Here is a 19537-nt window from a genome sequence, read left to right as displayed (position 1 = left end):
TATTTGGCTCTTGATCAGCTTGTACACTCAGATGAGTAACTTTTTTTGACAAAATTATGCCCACATGAAACGTCTCACTGGAAATGAATTGAATGTGATATTTTCCACACTCTCCTACGTCTTCTATGTCCTTCCCAGGCAGAAGTCTGTCCCACAGAACCTCCCTGCTCTGGTTAATTTTAGTGACATTCACCAACAATTTCACAAGAACTGTAAAATGGCCTGGAAATATCTGTACTGTCAATGATTAGTAATGTTTTGCTGTTTTAAAATTATTGGCTGGTGATTGATGATCAAATAAGTGTCATTAGGCAGGTTGAGATGATGTCATTCAGTCCAGATGTTTGGTTCTTTACTCACTGTCACCTGTCGGCATATGGAACAAAAAGCACTCAGATTCCCCCCTCTTTCTTTCTTTCTTTGTGTATTGGCGGTGGTAATCAATTGTTACACTGGCTGAGGTGTTTTCCTGCCAACCTGTAAAACGTCGTCTCTTCATGGATGCAGCCAAAGGTTATTAAAATAGGTGGTGATTGTATCACGTTTATAGATAAGCCATTCACAACAAGTGTAGCTGGGTGAATAAGAAGTCAATTCAGGCCACGGTAACAGCACACAGGACCAATGAATAGCTGCTTTTAGAGGATTTTTTTTTTCGTTAGGAGGATAAATGAAGAATTGCAGCTCTCTTCCATTGCAGCGGGCAGTGGCGGCAGAGTGAGGAAAACCCAGGTTCAGATGAGTGTGCCAGTAAATTGCTCTGAATGGGTTCTGGAGGTTGACGGGCCCTATTAAGACAAACGACTTTCCTCATCAGAGAGATAAAATAAATCAGGTGTTTAGTCAAATTAAAATAGTTGGAGAGGAGAGGACTCCTGGGAGCTCTAGGTGAAACTCAAGACAGATGTGACTGGAGAGGAAGACACTCAAGAACAACTTCACTCTGCTGCTATTCTACTGCTTCCCTATCTTTTAAAATCTTTCTCCCCGCCTCTTTCTCTATCAGTTTTCCAATTTCCTGTTTGTATGTAGTTCCTGATCACGCAGTCACACAGGAGTGTAGTAGGAGGAAAGTGAGCTACTGTCTGGCCTCGCAAAGGCAGTTATGTTGCCCATATATGGGGTGACCCCCCCCCCCCCCCCCCAAAAAAAAAACCCAGAACCCATAAAAATTGTAATAAATCCTACAAAGACATGTTGGGGAGACGATGTGAACAGTAGTTTTGCCCAACATGTCTTGGTCAACCAAGGAAAAGACATTTTGCCTGGAGGCTTATTTTGCCAAATCATACCATTTGGAGCATAATTTTGAAAGAACATGACTTTTATGCAACATGACCATGATAACTGAAACTTTGGGGAATGATTTAGTAAAACGTTTATGGGTTCTCTTTGATTGGGTCACCCTGTGACAGGGCTGTTCCACAAGGCACCGTTTTACTACGACTGCCCACGATCCAAAAAAACCCTGCAAAAACGGAATGAAATGGTATAATCCAACTTGCCTCCTAACAGTAAAGTCCAGACCTGTCAAGTGACTGGCTTATAAAGTGCAGACCTGACAACTCACCCAAAAACAAAAGAAAGGAGCTACACCCTCGGCCAGACATTACCAAGCTGTTCAACTTTGAACTAAAACCACAACAAACATCACTTCAGCCTCAAATTTGTACCCCAGTGGAGCACAATCAAATACATTTCAAGCCGTAGTAACTATGAATGCCCCGTTTAAAGATGTTTGAATATAAGTGAAGATGTTAAGAGGACGAATACCCAGAACTTAGTGCATACTATCAACGATGTCGTGAATCAAGATGAAATTTTTAAACAGTTCAGAAATTGGAACCCCGATTTCAAATCTGGTGCCGATGAAGGCCGTAACTACTATGTAGAACAAGTTTGTTAAAAATTGGCAAAGACTGATCAAGAAGTTATTGTGATGCTTCAAAATGTGCCTCAGTTTGCTATTTGGGATTAAACCGGAAGGAGCTTTATAACACAGCTTGCTATGGGACGACCATACTTTCTGAAATATGTACATGTAACAGGAAGCCAGCTTCAACAAAGATCGGCAACAAAGCCCCCACTTTTCTAAAGGAATATATATTTCCTATGGACACTGTACTAGTATTAAAATAATACAAAATACAATACTGCACTTACAGGATTTGAAAATTGTAAAATAGTTCCATACTGCAAAATTGAAATCCTGTAACCCACAATCAAAAACATGCTTACTTTGGATCTACTTCTTTCTCTGTCCCTGACCAAGGCAGTGTCTCTACATCTGGAGTTGGTCCCTGGGTGCCAGACTGTGGCTGCCCACTTCTTCAAGTGGTTGGATTGTGTCTAACTGTAACTAGGATGCTACGCTTTACAATAATGCCTCACATTCACCCCGATTACAGGCTGCTGCCATGCAAGGTGCCCACTACACATTGGGAGCAACCATTGGATTAAGGACCTTGCCCAAGGGCCCTTAGTGATTTTCCTGTCAGGCTGGGATTTGGACCGAGGATCCTCTGGTCTCAAGCCCAACACTTTAACCACTAGACCATCACCTCCCCTATATGCACAATGACAATAGGCACTCTTCACTTACACATATGGTCAGTTTAGTGTCACCGGTTCACCAAACCTGCATATCTTTTGAAGTGTGAGATAACCGGCGCACCCACAGGGAACCCACACAAACACGGAGAGAACATGCAAACTCCACACAGACCAGGCCGGAAGCAGACCAGGTACCTTCTCTCTGTGAGGCAGCAGTTCAAAATGCAAGTTCAAAATGCAGGTTTTCACGGAATCCTTCCCAGATCCATTTTCTGCAGTGAATTTGCTAAATATGTAGCTTATAATTAAATTTGACTGCAAGAAATAAAAATGTCAAAAGGGCAGTGAGAAAAAGTTATTTGACTGGATCATACATAGGACACTACCACACTGCATGCAAGTCTAACCAGATGCTTTCTTGTAATTCTCATATGATTTTAATAAGAGAATGGCTGCCTTGTTGTACATGATATAAAATACATATACGACAGTAGTGCTAGCCACCTTGCTAATAATAATAATAATTTATTGTATCACTTCATTCAACCTTCAACATTTTAAATCTGAAAATATTTTGGCACAAAATAAAAGTTCAAAATGCAGATTTACAAAACAATAGTTTTGCGAAAGTGCAGTTCTTTGTTGAAATGAACTTGGCAGTGTAAGCTACATTGCCTTGAATTCAGCTCATTTTTTCATATATCAACTCAATCAACTTTTTTCTTGTATAGCGCCAAATCACAACAAACAGTTGCCCCAAGGCGCTCCACATTGCAAGGCAAGGCCATACAATAATTATGAAACACAGTCTACGTCTAAAGCAACATAACCAAGGGATGGTCCAGGGTCACCCGATCCAGCCCTAACTATAAGCCTTAGCGAAAAGGAAAGTTTTAAGCCTAATCTTAAAAGTAGAGAGGGTATCTGTCTCCCTGATCTGAATTGGGAGCTGGTTCCACAGGAGAGGAGCCTGAAAGCTGAAGGCTCTGCCTCCCATTCTACTCTTACAAACCCTAGGAACTACAAGTAAGCCCGCAGTCTGAGAGCGAAGCGCTCTAATGGGGTAATATGGTACTATGAGGTCCCTAAGATAAGATGGGACCTGATTATTCAAAACCTTATAAGTAAGAAGAAGAATTTTAAATTCTATTCTAGCATTAACAGGAAGCCAATGAAGGGAGGCCAACACGGGTGAGATATGCTCTCTCCTGCTAGTCCCCGTCAGTACTCTAGCTGCAGCATTCTGAACCAACTGAAGGCTTTTTAGGGAACTTTTAGGACAACCTGATAATAATGAATTACAATAGTCCAGCCTAGAGGAAACAAATGCATGAATTAGTTTTTCAGCATCACTCTGAGACAAGACCTTTCTGATTTTAGAGATATTGCGTAAATGCAAAAAGGCAGTCCTACATATTTGTTTAATATGCGCTTTGAATGACATATCCTGATCAAAAATAACTCCAAGATTTCTCACAGTATTACTAGAGTTCAGGGAAATGCCATCCAGAGTAACGATCTGGTTAGACACCATGCTTCTAAGATTTGTGGGGCCAAGTACAATAACTTCAGTTTTATCTGAGTTTAAAAGCAGGAAATTAGAGGTCATCCATGTCTTTATGTCTGTAAGACAATCCTGCAGTTTAGCTAATTGGTGCGTATCCTCTGGCTTCATGGATAGATAAAGCTGGGTATCATCTGCGTAACAATGAAAATTTAAGCAATACCGTCTAATAATACTGCCCAAGGGAAGCATGTATAAAGTGAATAAAATTGGTCCTAGCACAGAACCTTGTGGAACTCCATAATTAACTTTAGTCTGTGAAGAAGATTCCCCATTTACATGAACAAACTGTAATCTATTAGACAAATATGATTCAAACCACCGCAGCGCAATGCCTTTAATACCTATGACATGCTCTAATCTCTGTAATAAAATTTTATGGTCAACAGTATCAAAAGCAGCACTGAGGTCCAACAGAACAAGCACAGAGATAAGTCCACTGTCCGAAGCCATAAGAAGATCATTTGTAACCTTCACTAATGCTGTTTCTGTACTATGATGAATTCTAAAACCTGACTGAAACTCTTCAAATAGACCATTCCTCTGCAGGTGATCAGTTAGCTGTTTTACAACGACCCTCTCAAGAATCTTTGAGAGAAAAGGAAGGTTGGAGATTGGCCTATAATTAGCTAAGATAGCTGGGTCAAGTGATGGCTTTTTAAGTAATGGTTTAATTACTGCCACCTTAAAGGCCTGTGGTACATAACCAACTAACAAAGATAGATTGATCATATTTAAGATTGAAGCATTAAATAATGGTAGGACTTCCTTGAGCAGCCTGGCAGGAATGGGGTCTAATAAGCATGTTGATGGTTTGGATGAAGTAACTAATGAAAATAACTCAGACAGAACAATCGGAGAGAAAGAGTCTAACCAAATACCGGCATCACTGAAAGCAGCCAAAGATAACGATACATCTTTGGGATGGTTATGAGTAATTTTTTCTCTAATAGTCAAAATTTGTTAGCAAAGAAGTCATGAAGTCATTACTAGTTAAAGTTAATGGAATACTCAGCTCAATAGAGCTCTGACTCTTGTCAGCCTGGCTACAGTGCTGAAAAGAAACCTGGGGTTGTTCTTATTTTCTTCAATTAGTGATGAGTAGAAAGATGTCCTAGCTTCACGAAGGGCTTTCTTATAGAGCAACAAACTCTTTTTCCAGGCTAAGTGAAGATCTTCTAAATTAGTGAGACGCCATTTCCTCTCCAACTTACGGGTTATCTGCTTTAAGCTACGAGTTTTGTGAGTTATACCACGGAGTCAGACACTTCTGATTTAAAGCTCTCTTTTTCAGAGGAGCTACAGCATCCAAAGTTGTCTTCAATGAGGATGTAAAACTATTGACAAGATACTCTAACTCCCTTACAGAGTTTAGGTAGCTACTCTGCTCTGTGTTGGTATATGACATTAGAGAACATAAAGAAGGAATCATATCCTTAAACCTAGTTACAGCGCTTTCTGAAAGACTTCTAGTGTAATGAAACTTATTCCCCACTGCAGGGTAGTCCATCAGGGTAAATGTAAATGTTATTAAAAATGATCAGACAAAAGGGAGTTTTCAGGGAATACTGTTAAGTCTTCTATTTCCATACCATAAGTCAGAACAAGATCTAAAATATGATTAAAGTGGTGGGTGGACTCATTTACTTTTTGAGCAAAGCCGATAGAGTCTAATAATAGATTAAATGCAGTGTTGAGGCTGTCATTCTCAGCATCTGTGTGGATGTTAAAATCGCCCACTATAATTATCTTATCTGAGCTAAGCACTAAGTCAGACAAAGGTCTGAAAATTCACAGAGAAACTCACAGTAACGACCAGGTGGACGATAGATAATAACAAATAAAACTGGTTTTTGGGACTTCCAATTTGGATGGACAAGACTAAGAGACAAGCTTTCAAATGAATTAAAGCTCTGTCTAGGTTTTTGATTAATTAATAAGCTGGAATGGAAGATTGCTGCTAATCCTCCGCCCCGGCCCGTGCTACGAGCATTCTGACAGTTAGTGTGACTCGGGGGTGTTGACTCATTTAAACTAACATATTCATCCTGCTGTAACCAAGTTTCTGTTAGGCAGAATAAATCAATACGTTGATCAATTATTATATCATTTACCAACAGGGACTTAGAAGAAAGAGACCTAATGTTTAATAGACCACATTTAACTGTTTTAGTCTGTGGTGCAATTGAAGGTGCTATATTATTTTTTCTTTTTGAATTTTTATGCTTAAATAGATTTTTGCTAGTTATTGGTGGTCTGGGAGCAGGCACCGTCTCTACGGGGATGGGGTAATAGGGGGATGGCAGGGGAGAGAAGCTGCAGAGAGGTGTATAAGACCACAGCTCTGCCTCCTGGTCCCAACGCTAGACAGTCACAGTTTGGAGGATCCCAAAAAATTGGCCAGATTTCTAGAAATGAGAGCTGCTCCCTCTAAAGTGGGATGGATGCCGTCTCTCCTAACAAGACCAGGTTTTCCCCAGAAGCTTTGCCAATTATCAATGAAGCCCACCTCATTTTTTGGACACCACTCAGACAGCCAGCAATTCAAGGAGAACATGCGGCTAAACATGTCACTCCCGGTCTGATTGGGGAGGGGCCCAGAGAAAACAACAGAGTCCGACATTGTTTTGCAAAGTTACACACCGATTCAATGTTAATTTTAGTGACCTCCGATTGGCGTAACCGAGTGTCATTACTGCCGACGTGAATTACAATCTTACCAAATTTACGCTTAGCCTTAGCCAGCAATTTCAAATGTCCTTCGATGTCGCCTGCTCTGGCCCCCGGAAGACAATTGACAATGGTTGCTGGTGTCGCTAACTTCACATTTCTCAAAACAGAGTCGCCAATAACCAGAGTTTGATCCTCGGCGAGTGTATCGTCGAGTGGGGAAAAACGGTTAGAGATGTGAACGGGTTGACGGTGTACACGGGGCTTCTGTTTAGGGCTACGCTTCCTCCTCACAGTCACCCAGTCAGCCTGCCTTCCCGACTGCACGGGGTCTGCCAGGGGGGAACTAACGGCGGCTAAGCTACCTTGGTCCGCACCGACTACAGGGGCCTGGCTAGCTGTAGAATTTTCCACGGTGCGGAGCCGAGCCTCCAATTCGCCCAGCCTGGCCTCCAAAGCTACGAATAAGCTGCACTTATTACATGTACCGTTACTGCTAAAAGAGGCCGAGGAATAACTAAACATTTCACACCCAGAGCAGAAAAGTACGGGAGAGACAGGAGAAGCCGCCATGCTAAAACGGCTAAGAGCTAGTAGCTACGCTAAGCTAGCGGATTCCCAAACAGGGAATCCGACACTAGACAGGCTGTGGAGCAGCACAGGTAACGCACGACAACAGCGGTAAATAAAAATCCACTGGACAGGCTGTGGAGCAGCACAGGTAACGCACGACAACAGCGCCCAAAAAAATAAAATAAAAATCAAAATCCACTGGACAGGCTGTGGAGCAGCACAGGTAACGCACGACAACAGTGGTAAAAAATAAAATAAAAATCCACTGGACAGGCTGTGGAGCAGCACAGGTAACGCACGACAACAGTGCTAAAACAAAATAAAAATCCACTAGACAGGCTGTGGAGCAGCACAGGTAACGCACGACAACGGTGCCAAAAAAAATAAAATAAAAATCCACTGGACAGGCTGTGGAGCAGCACAGGTAACGCACGACAACAGTGCTAAAATAAAATAAAAATCCACTGAACAGGCTGTGGAGCAGCACAGGTAACGCACGACAACGGTGCTAAAATAAAATAAAAATCCACTAGACAGGCTGTGGAGCAGCACGACAACAGTGCTAAAAAATAAAATAAAAATAAAAACGAAAGCGTTAGCAAGCTAGTTAGCTTGCCAACGCTGATGAAGGTTAGCTGATAAAAGAGCTCCGTCGCGATGCTTCGACCGTTAGAGGTCTTCTTTAGGCGTTGGAGCACGGTGAAAAAGTAAAAAAAAAGTAAAAAAGTCTTGAAAAAGACTGTTAATTCAAAGAACTCAAACAGCTCAGTTCAAACAGCTAACAGATACAGCAGAACACCGCTGTGCTCCGGAACCAGAAAAAAGTCCACCCTCATGTTCACCCTATATGTTCATAGAATTTCAAAAATGATTGATATATTGCTTGATGAATCTTAATTTGACAGTAATTGTGCAGACAAATACTGTATAAAAGAAAGAAAATCAAAAACAAAGAAGTTGGTATTCATGAAGATATATACAAGTCTTTAAGTCTTTTACATTTACTTTCCAGAACTTACTGAAAATCACATCTATCGTAATAACATAGTATTGTAGTAATGTAGTATTGCAATAATATAAATGATAATGAAATGACGTAGAGATGTCAGCTCCTCTGTTCACGTTAAACCAAAAACGACTGTTGGAAATAATGCATGTTTCTACTGATGATTTATTCATTTTTTACTAAATTGTGATAAATTGTGATGCAGTAAAAATATATTTACTGTTAAATTCAGGCACCACTGAATTTTTAACATGATGATTTGCAAAATTACATCAACAAGCTGTATTCACCCTATTGAGATATCCCATAATCCCTCACGTCAGAGAGGCGCTGCAGTCAAAATAACACAGAGAATCCATATGATGACAATTGTAAATGAACTTATATTACCAAAATGTAAATTTTTATGCCAATCACATTTCATCACATTTCATCACGATCTGTTTTGTTATACTGTAGCTACTCTGATCTTTTCATTAGAATTCTGATGGTGGGATTATGTTACTGGAGTTGTCTTACAATAAAAAGTTGTGTAGGTTTCAGGTCAGCACAAAGACTGCGACTCCTTCCTCTCTTTCTGTTTTTTTTTTCTTTCTTTTCGCGGTGGTCTGATACAAGCTGCCACCTCAGTTTGACAGCTCCCTGCAGCCTTTTGTTTGTGTGCAGGGAACAATTCTGTCCCTTTTTCACTCTGAAAGCTTACAGTAGCACCCGCTACAACTCCAGGCTGTGCGACCTTCACGCTTCTGGTAAATTCACTGCAGTTGGCTGCTCTCAGTGAGGTCGTACTTTGTACTATACATTGTGTACAGTACAATAACCCAGTGAGATGATCAGTGTGTTCAGCATGGTGACGTTTCTATATTTAGGATCATACAATGGTCAAGGCCTTAAACTGACTTTTCTGCAAAATATCTTGACATGTAGGTACTTTATGATCACTATGAAACCTTTGTGTGTGCTTTCTTGTTTTTCTTCTTTGAATTTTTCTACGCATAAAGCAACCTGACTGTATATCGGTGACTCAGGCTGTCCACTTTATACCTATCGTTTACTGACATCTCTGTCTCTTCTCACTAGGAACTCCAGAGAGCCTGGCAGAGAAGGAACACCAGCTCTCCACAATGATTACCCAGCTCATCAGCCTCCGAGAACAGCTTCTCACTGCCCACGATGAACAGAAGAAGCTTGCTGTGTCGCAGATGGAGAAGCAGAGGCAGCAAATGGAGCTAGCCCGTCAACAGCAGGAGCAGGTAACAGCTTCTCTTTCACACATTCTCTGAATCAGTTTGAGCAAATGTAACCAGCCACCACCCGCCCCCCAAATAAAAACGTCTTCTTGGCTTTCCATTTTGCATGAGTTACATACCAGCCAAAATAACTAGGATTAGTCCACTGAAGATTCTGTCTACCCATGCATGCCTGCATGATATGTAGATGTTATACCCTACAATGTCTCAGGAATGTCTCAATGTACAGCCTTCATTTTGGTGTCATATTATCTGCAGGATACAATCAGCTTTTACCATGGTAACAGTCACAAATGACAAGATTCATCCCCTACACAGTTGTTTACTATATATTAGTGTAATCTGGGAAAAAAAAAAACTTAGTGATATTAAAAATCTCTATTATGAGAGTGTTCTCATCATGTTGAGATGATCTAAAATGTTGATGGACAGACTAAGGAACTTCTCTTTCTTTCAGGAGAAACATAACAGCATGCAAAGTGATCGGTTCTTAAAGTAGCTTAAAGTCTGACTAAAGCTTATTCCAGTCACCATGGACAACAACTCTGAAAGCCTTATTTCCCAAATCTGTGCCTCCACGAGGTACAAAAAGTAACGTAGAAGTAATACGTGTATACTGTAGTTTCCAGACTGCTTATGTATTCTCAAGCCACATTAGTAATATGGTAAAATGCCCAAGATTGATTTGTAAATTACAGTATAACAGTATGTTAGTCTCCACACGGTCAGTGAGAGCCAGCTTTCATGATCATACGAAGTACAGTGATGAGTGCTTTTAGCCGTACGCTATATGATGATGTGATAGAAGTGCATGTTATGGCAAGTCTGTACGTAAATGCCCAGCATATTGCAGTGGCTATGTTATCACTAAGATGGTGAGAGTTTGAGCATGTTTGAAACTTCTGTGATAGATCTGTGGCAGATTTCATCGAGAGGGATATGGTATAGTGTTGTATACATGTTATATGCTGGCACATGCACACACACACACACACACACACACATGCACACACACACTGCAGATTTGAAACTGATGACACAAAACAGTATTAATGACACACCAACCCACTCGTCAAAAAACACAGTGTCACATGTCCACCCTCTGCATTATCCAGATGATAAATATTGGACATCTACAACAAATTTGTGTGAGGTGGTGATGGGTAATTTGCTACTGAGACCTTTAACGTAAGCAACCATAAGAAATAAAGCAAGCAAGAAAGAAGTTAATCAAACTAGCAAAGTACCCGCCCTATGGGCGGAAACTTTGCTAGGTGAATATTTTGAATGCTGAAGTCATATATCTTGGAATGGAATTATAATCATCATTTACCTGTTATACAGTATGATAGTCATGATGGGGATGTTTGATCAAAGAGTTTTGCCATTTCATCATCACACTGGTCACTGATGTTTATACGGTGATGTAAAAGTAATACATTTTGATGCAGCTATTTCCACATCAGTATGACAAGTGGTGGTGAGTGAATCGGTCCAAATATCATGAATATTGATACCAGTGTTGGTATCAACCAGTGGTGGGCCCAGTTTTGGTCCGATAATTTTTAGACCGCTAACGTATTTTTGCAGACGTGGTAAACAAACAAAGTTAAATACTTACAAACATTTATGAAATCTAAAATCAGTTGACTACCAACCTGTTAAATGTTTAGCAGTTCTATCCTCTCTAAACAAAGGAGAGCTGGTTAGAAAAGAAACCACTCTATCTTCTGCAAGCAAATAAGAACTAGTCACAGAAAAGAAAAAATTTATTTTCATTTCATTCTTTTCATTTCTTTTGACCCCATACTAATACGCTGTGGCAATATCACCCAAGTGATCCAGAGGCATACAGTTTTAACTTATGGTTAAATTTTAAACCAAACTAATTTCAGACAAGTTATTTAAATTAACATCACATCTGAAGTTTTATAAAGTGAAGATATCATATATATATTTTAGTTTTAAAGTAATGCACTAATTTTGAAGGTTTTAGTGTGGACATGCTGTACCCAGCAGTGCATTGTGGGTAATGTCAGTACATTCACGACAGAAGAAATGCATTTGAGACGCTCTGATCAGGCTCCACATGGACAACAGCATTAAACTCTTTGTATATTGTGCCTGAAACTCTCATGAATATATTCTTTGGGTTTATAGATGTTGTTATTGTGTTCGTTTTATGTAAAAATGCCAGAAGAAGCCCAGGTTGCTTTTACATTATTTTCAGTTGGAATCATTGCAATCGATTCCTGTTTGTTCTTTAGAGTCCTGCTTATGTCAAACACTGTCTCTCGTCTTTGTTCCAGAGTAATATATATAAGCTGTCTGAAATTCAATTTGAGTTTATTAAATTCCACGCATCTTAAACGCAGCAGACACAGATTATCTGGAATTTTGTTTTGGCAAGTTTTCACAGTCTCTACTGCCATCTAATGACCAGTAGTGTTCATCAATCAATCAATCAATCAATCAATTTTTTATATAGCGCCAAATCACAACAAACAGTTGCCCCAAGGCGCTTTATATTGTAAGGCAAGGCCATACAATAATTATGTAAAACCCCAACGGTCAAACGACCCCCTGTGAGCAAGCACTTGGCTACAGTGGGAAGGAAAAAACTCCCTTTTAACAGGAAGAAACCTCCAGCAGAACCAGGCTCAGGGAGGGGCAGTCTTCTGCTGGGACTGGTTGGGGCTGAGGGAGAGAACCAGGAAAAGACATGCTGTGGAGGGGAGCAGAGATCGATCACTAATGATTAAATGCAGAGTGGTGCATATAGAGCAAAAAGAGAAAGAAACAGTGCATCATGGGAACCCCCAGCAGTCTACGTCTATAGCAGCATAACTAAGGGATGGTTCAGGGTCACCTGATCCAGCCCTAACTATAAGCTTTAGCAAAAAGGAAAGTTTTAAGCCTAATCTTAAAAGTAGAGAGGGTGTCTGTCTCCCTGATCTGAATTGGGAGCTGGTTCCACAGGAGAGGAGCCTGAAAGCTGAAGGCTCTGCCTCCCATTCTACTCTTACAAACCCTAGGAACTACAAGTAAGCCTGCAGTCTGAGAGCGAAGCGCTCTATTGGGTGATATGGTACTACGAGGTCCCTAAGATAAGATGGGACCTGATTATTCAAAACCTTATAAGTAAGAAGAAGAATTTTAAATTCTATTCTAGAATTAACAGGAAGCCAATGAAGAGAGGCCAATATGGGTGAGATATGCTCTCTCCTTCTAGTCCCCGTCAGTACTCTAGCTGCAGCATTTTGAATTAACTGAAGGCTTTTTAGGGAACTTTTAGGACAACCTGATAATAATGAATTACAATAGTCCAGCCTAGAGGAAATAAATGCATGAATTAGTTTTTTCAGCATCACTCTGAGACAAGACCTTTCTGATTTTAGAGATATTGCGTAAATGCAAAAAAGCAGTCCTACATATTTGTTTAATATGCGCTTTGAATGACATATCCTGATCAAAAATGACTCCAAGATTTCTCACAGTATTACTAGAGGTCAGGGTAATGCCATCCAGAGTAAGGATCTGGTTAGACACCATGTTTCTAAGATTTGTGGGGCCAAGTACAATAACTTCAGTTTTATCTGAGTTTAAAAGCAGGAAATTAGAGGTCATCCATGTCTTTATGTCTGTAAGACAATCCTGCAGTTTAGCTAATTGGTGTGTGTCCTCTGGCTTCATGGATAGATAAAGCTGGGTATCATCTGCGTAACAATGAAAATTGAATGGCAGTATTCGCCCTAAAGCTGGCAGACACAGTACAATATTTTCAATCATTGTACTCGGCTCCAGCTCAAACTGTACAGTGTAAAAGTTCAGAGTGCATGATTTATGTTCTCACACTACACGGCCCGATGCTCTGATGTGATCTGACTGCTCACATTGTACGTTGAAAAACCACACGTCGGACTCATGTTTCCAGAGGCAAAATGTAAACAGAAGCTTTTTTTTCAAACTTTATTTACATTTCTTATTTTTACAAAAACTTGATGGGAGACATCAAAGTTAAAAAAAAAACAAACAAACAATACAAGACTTTAAATGAGTTGAAGAAAGGGGGGAAAAGAAACAGAAGCTGCTCTCCCAAAGAGATGATCACTGTTTATGCTCTCTCCAATTCTGCATCGGTGTTTGCACATGCACAGTGCGAGAGGTTGGATGCTTATAGCGCTTCAGCAGCGGGATACCGTCACTACGGCCGACCAGAATATCAAACAGGTTTGATTTTCATCTGACCATACGATTGCCGATCAGGAGGTGGTCGTGAGAGGTTAAACGCAGCTCGTTAGTCTACACGATGCAGGACACACGATTAAGCTGAAACTCTGTGCAATCCAAAACAATTCTTGCACAAGTGAAAAATTGTCTGAAAAAGGGCCAAAACTCGTACAGTGTAAGCCCAGCCTAAGTACTGAGCGTCTGAGCACCAGTAGATCATGGCAGTGTTCTGTTTATGTTGACACCGGTTATATCAGATGGCTGCCTAATTATAACTTGGCTTTTCTTTTGAAAATGCCCTTTTTTTTTTACAAATAAGAAAATGGCATATTTTACAAAAGCACATTTATATGTAAATACCAACACACGCGTCACGTCACATTAACGTATTGGTTTTTACATAGAATGAATGAGTCAACCAATCAGTGTTAGCAGAGGCACCTTTACCCATAATCCTTTTGGCATCTGTCTGTGTTTGTTACAAAACTTCAGAATTAGTGCATTATTCAACATTAAAAGACATATGTTACATCTTAACTTTGTACAAATTACAGAATTGACATTAATGGAGTTATTGTATAAGTATTAATTTTATTTATAAACAAAACCATAAGTCAGCACTGCTTTACAGAATATCCATATTGGGACCAAAACACACTTCTCGCCTTTTCATCTTTTCCTCGGCAGACAGATTTTTTTTCCCTCTGCGGACAGTTCTTGGGCTGCGCGTGCTATGACGTCATGTGTTTACGCACAGCGGGCAGGTATAGCCATCTAGCGTCGACGTAAATCTACGATACCGGCCTAGCAACGCCTCGGTAAAGTCATAATAATAATACAATAACATGCAGTTGTCGTGTGGTATGCATTTTCTGAGTCCCTCCGTCCATGCCCAGTCGCCCAAAATGACGAATATTCACCCGAGCTGGCGGAGGGACTCTGCATGTTATTTGCATTATTATCACTTACTGAGATACACAACACGTGGAATCACATTAACAATATTCAATGTCATTTCAAAAGGCATGACACCCAACAAACGTGTACATAAAAAGTTGGCTCACTTTAACTTTTGTCGTGTTGGCTGGTACAGCGCTGCTCTCCAAATTGGCCAGTGTGTCCTCATCAAGCTGGCTGCTTTGGCTGCTGTTCATTGTCATACTATCCATGAGAAAATCATCTGCAATATCCATATTGGGACCAAAACACACTTCTCGCCTTTTCATCTTTTCCTCTGTGGACAGTTCTTGGGCTGCGCGCTATGACGTCATCAGTTTATGCACAGCAGGCAGGTATTGGGATACCCGCCCGTTACTGTGGGCAGGTATAGCCAGGTAGCGTAAAGGTAAATCTATGCTACCGGCCCAGCAATGCCTCAGTAAGTGATAATGGAAGTTATTGGTTATCTGTAGCTTCCGATAAATTTTTTGGGTGGTTTATCGGTTTAGCTTTATAAAAGATAACTTTTCAGTTAGCCGATTATCTTTTATCGAAGGTAATTTTTTGGTTAGCTGTGCCCACCACTGGTATCAACATTGATCTATACCAGTGTAATGAGATTGATAATACCCCCGTCACACTAGAGGGTGAATGAGGCGAAATGCCGTCTGAATGCAAGTTTGGCCCACATTCCGGAAGCATCGAGGTGCATTCATGGACATCGGACAGCATTCTGAGAGCAGTCAAAACAGGTGGGCAGACTCCTGTGGCTGCTCTGAATTTTTTGCACATGTGCAAAACGGTCGAGTAGTTGTAAATATCAAACATTTTGTCTTTTAATTTTTTAACACTCCAGCTAAAAAAAAATATTTGTTTTCAAGTGATAATTTTGTGCAGTTTGTTTATTTTTTTAAAAATCCAGACATGACAATATATGGCAAAAAGTGTTTTGTTACTGTTGTTACTATTGTTTCTGAACAATTTTTTTTATTATGACAATAAAATATTATTTACCTATAAATTTTGCCCAAATTCTGTCCTGGGTTTTAACTAATTAATTGAAAGGGAAACAAAGTCCCGAAACACTTAAAGGTCATGAAAATTCATTAGAATTTAGCAATTTGATGATGCATCCACCTTAATTCTTAAAACGTATCAGTGTCTGTATCGGTATCAGTATACCAAATGAAGTAATATTGCACATCACTAATCACCACTACTCAGTGATGCCGGTAACGCGTTACTTACGCGTTACTCTAATCTGACCACTTTTTTTTAGTAACGAGTAATCTAACGCGTTAATCTTTCCAAATCAGTAATCAGATTAAAGTTACTTCTCCATGTCACTGTGCGTTACTATTATTTTTCATTGTGGGTCGATAGCAGCATTAAACTTGGTCTGTGGGCAGGAGGTCGAGGTTCGACTAAACTGCCCACTTTAAGCGAGCTGTGAGCTTTTCATCCGCGGTTTTTTGCAGCTGCTCGACTCGTCCTCACCTCTTAAAGCGCGGTGATCAGCACACGTGCACTGACCTTTACAAAGACATTTTTATACTTTTTTTCCTCCTTTATTTAGAATTCTGAGCTGAGCCACTCTGTATCTGGTCGTTAAAAACAGCTGATCCTCCGCGACGCGTCAACAACTAACACTATTTTCCACTCAAATGCACCTAAACACTCTTTCTGAGGACCACATGATGTGAAAACGCAATAAAACTTTCTTACCTGTAAATCTGGTCATGTTTTCTGCATAAATAAATGTTATCCATTCTTTGTGCTCAAACGCCAAAGCAGGGGCGAATCCAGATGGAATGGGGGCGTGGGGCAAGGATGTGCCCCCCTCACAACACCCCTAGATTAAAGATCCAGTTTTGAAGCCGTTTTTTACTACAACTACTAATATTGCTTAAAATAATAATAATTTCGACAAGTAAAATGTTTAGAGAGAATTTAAATGTTAGAAAAATGTTAGAATTTAATAGTTACATTTATAAACAATGTAGGTTCAAAATTGCAAGTTTTACTGTTACAGTGCTGTCAACAGTTAAATATGAGGTCAAGAAAGAGGTCTTTATTTTACTTTTTATAAAACAAGTATTTATTTTCATTGAAGTCAAGAAAGGGTGACTATAAAGTGAGTTTTGGCAAAACAGGTATCATTGTCATGTTGAGGTGGCAGAGGGTTGTTGTCGGCAGCTGGGAAAAGTAACTAAAAAAGTAACTAGTAATCTAACTTAGTTACTTTTACAATTGAGTAATCAGTAAAGTAACTAAGTTACTTTTTCAAGGAGTAATCAGTAATCAGTAATTGGATTACTTTTTCAAAGTAACTGTGGCAACACTGCCACTACTACACTCCACTCTCCTATCACAGAACCTTTGGCTACACAACATTGTTGATAAAGTGTCCTCTGTGTCTTTAAGCTTCTTCACAAAGATTTTGAAATGCTTACGGTCCGTTCACTGTGATAAATGCTGTGTCTTCGGATTCAGTGCCTTTGGCTGAAATGCCCAATGTTTAAATTCTGTGCCAATTAACACTCCCTGTCAGATGGTGGTGGTAATGCAGCTGCTGCTCAGCCAACAAGAGTTTTGTCTAGTTAGCATGCTAATACTTTAGTCTGATACCAAATGCCATATATGTATGAGTGGCATGCAAAAATTACCCCCCAACAATGTTACCCCAGTGTCAAATAGACAGAATGAAGTGAACAGATAAGCTTTTTTTGGCGTGATACAGGAACAGAGGAATGGACGGACATTGCACACTCTTGTCCAGATGGTGGCGTTAATGCAGTTGTCCATCTGGCAATAGCTATAAAAGAAGAAGTGTTGTGGCTAGTTAGCTTCCTAATACTTTTGTTTGAGATGATAGTACCTAATTCTATATACCTATGAAGAGGATACAAAAATTAACCCCCCTGTGTTACTTCAGGGTCTACATAGATGACACAGAACAAAATTCAAGGCGATCAGATGAGCCGCTTTGGCTCAGACAGATGGACATTTGGTGAATTGTAGTATAGATTGTGTGAAGAAATTGTATTGCAACAGTATTTCGAGTTCCCAGTGTACAAAACCTTAATCTTGATATTATGTTCTCTATCATTCTGGGGCTTTGTAGTTCACCAAGTTGAACTCTGTATTAACGACGGATGGAACCACAGCTCCCCGGAAAGCACACCTCCCCAGCACTCATTCTTAGCTTCACAGACACGACTACAGTAGGAGCAAACATCCACCCTTTTCACGTTTCAAATCCCGCAAAACCTTGGAGAGGTCGCCGCGCTGCAAGATCTCAATAACATTGAGAACTGCATTGAGAGGCTCTGATCACGCTGCACTTTAACTGCTGCACACGGACAACACCATTAACATCGCAACATATAACTATTTTTGTATTGTGCCTAAAACTCTCGTGAATATATTCACTGGGTTTATAGATGTTGTTATTGTGTTTGTTTTATGTAAACATGTGAGAATCACAGGCTGTCTCGCCGTTATTTTCAGTGGGAGCTGCTGTGAGCTACGCTCGCTTCCTGATCATGTCGTTCTGGGGGAAAGTGAAGTTTGCTCTTTAATGTCTTGATTATTGTTCTTTACAACACTGTTTGTCCTCTTTGTTCCAGACTAATATATATATATATATGTCTGAAATTCGGTTTCCGTTTATTAAATTCCATGCAGATTAAATGTAGCAGACACAGATTATTTGTTATAATTGTTATAATAATAGCTCAAATGCACCTAAACACTATAGCAAACAACAATAATAGCAAATTTTCAGGGTATTGTGCATGCAGTCTCTTATTAACGTGACAAAAAGCATAAAAAATTACATTTTTGTAGTATAATATTCATTTACAATTGTCATCATGTGGATTCTGTATGTTGTTTTGACTGCAGCGACTCTCTGGTGCGCAAGGGATTATGGGATACATGAAAACCCTGGATTCTAAAGTTTACATAGTTATTCTGCAGTTCTACTGCTACGCACTGCTGCATTACACTGACACATTTCTGATAAGGCAGCTGCACACTATACAGTGTCACTCTATAGTGTACAGCTGACTTAAGTAATAAACCACAAAACACCAGGGGAAACAGTAAAAGTAAAAATTAACATAAAAAAAAAATATTGATTTTATGTTTAAATTTCTCAGAGATTCCACATTTCTGCTTCATCCAGAAATGCCTCTTTTGACCTTTGGTCCTGATTATATGAATCTTTACTATATTTTATTAACAAGTCAAGAACATTGTTCAATGACAGAGATAAAAAAAAAAGCTTCTTTCCTACTTGTTTGCTTTATTTTGGCTGTGTTCACTCTAATAAAACCCTTTAAGTACATTTGTCACAAAGTCTCACTGAACCCTGTATTTCAGATGAAATTTCATGGCTGAAATATGCCATTAAAATCTTACCCCTCAGTAGGAATTTGAAATAATATTAGATTTAAGAGATGTCCTATTCATTTTAGTTCTGCTCCCTCGCCCACATTTATGCTGTGTGCTGGAAAAAATGATATGACTTGTACTAACAAATGTGAGTGAACGTGTGAATTAAACATTATATTAAACATGGAAGTCCTCTATATCTTAGAAATCGACTCCTATTAGAACAAGGCTGGCATTAGATTTGCGGCACAAATCAGGCCAATGAGCCATATTGTACAAATCAGCAAATTAGCAGAGGCCATGAAGTGTGTTAATGTCTGGGAAGAAATAAGGACACAAACTATCCACACGGGC

At 39.8% G+C, this 19537-nt stretch overlaps 1 protein-coding gene across 5 annotated transcripts in view; it reads left to right on the top strand.

Annotated features, from left to right (window-relative positions):
- sox6 (SRY-box transcription factor 6) overlaps positions 1-19537 on the top strand; it is a 419745-nt gene that overhangs the window by 247403 nt on the left and 152805 nt on the right. For all 5 annotated transcript variants that reach the window (XM_034191205.1, XM_034191199.1, XM_034191191.1 and 2 more), the window contains one exon: positions 9447-9619. In XM_034191205.1, coding sequence (XP_034047096.1) covers positions 9447-9619 — 173 coding nt within the window. The remainder of the gene's footprint in view (positions 1-9446; positions 9620-19537) is intronic.

This window comes from Thalassophryne amazonica, chromosome 2 (genome assembly GCF_902500255.1).
Source record: "Thalassophryne amazonica chromosome 2, fThaAma1.1, whole genome shotgun sequence".
NCBI classification, from domain to species: Eukaryota; Metazoa; Chordata; class Actinopteri; order Batrachoidiformes; family Batrachoididae; genus Thalassophryne; species Thalassophryne amazonica.
The sequence above is the reverse complement of the archived record's forward strand: the minus strand, read 5'-3'. Positions and strand labels throughout refer to the sequence as shown.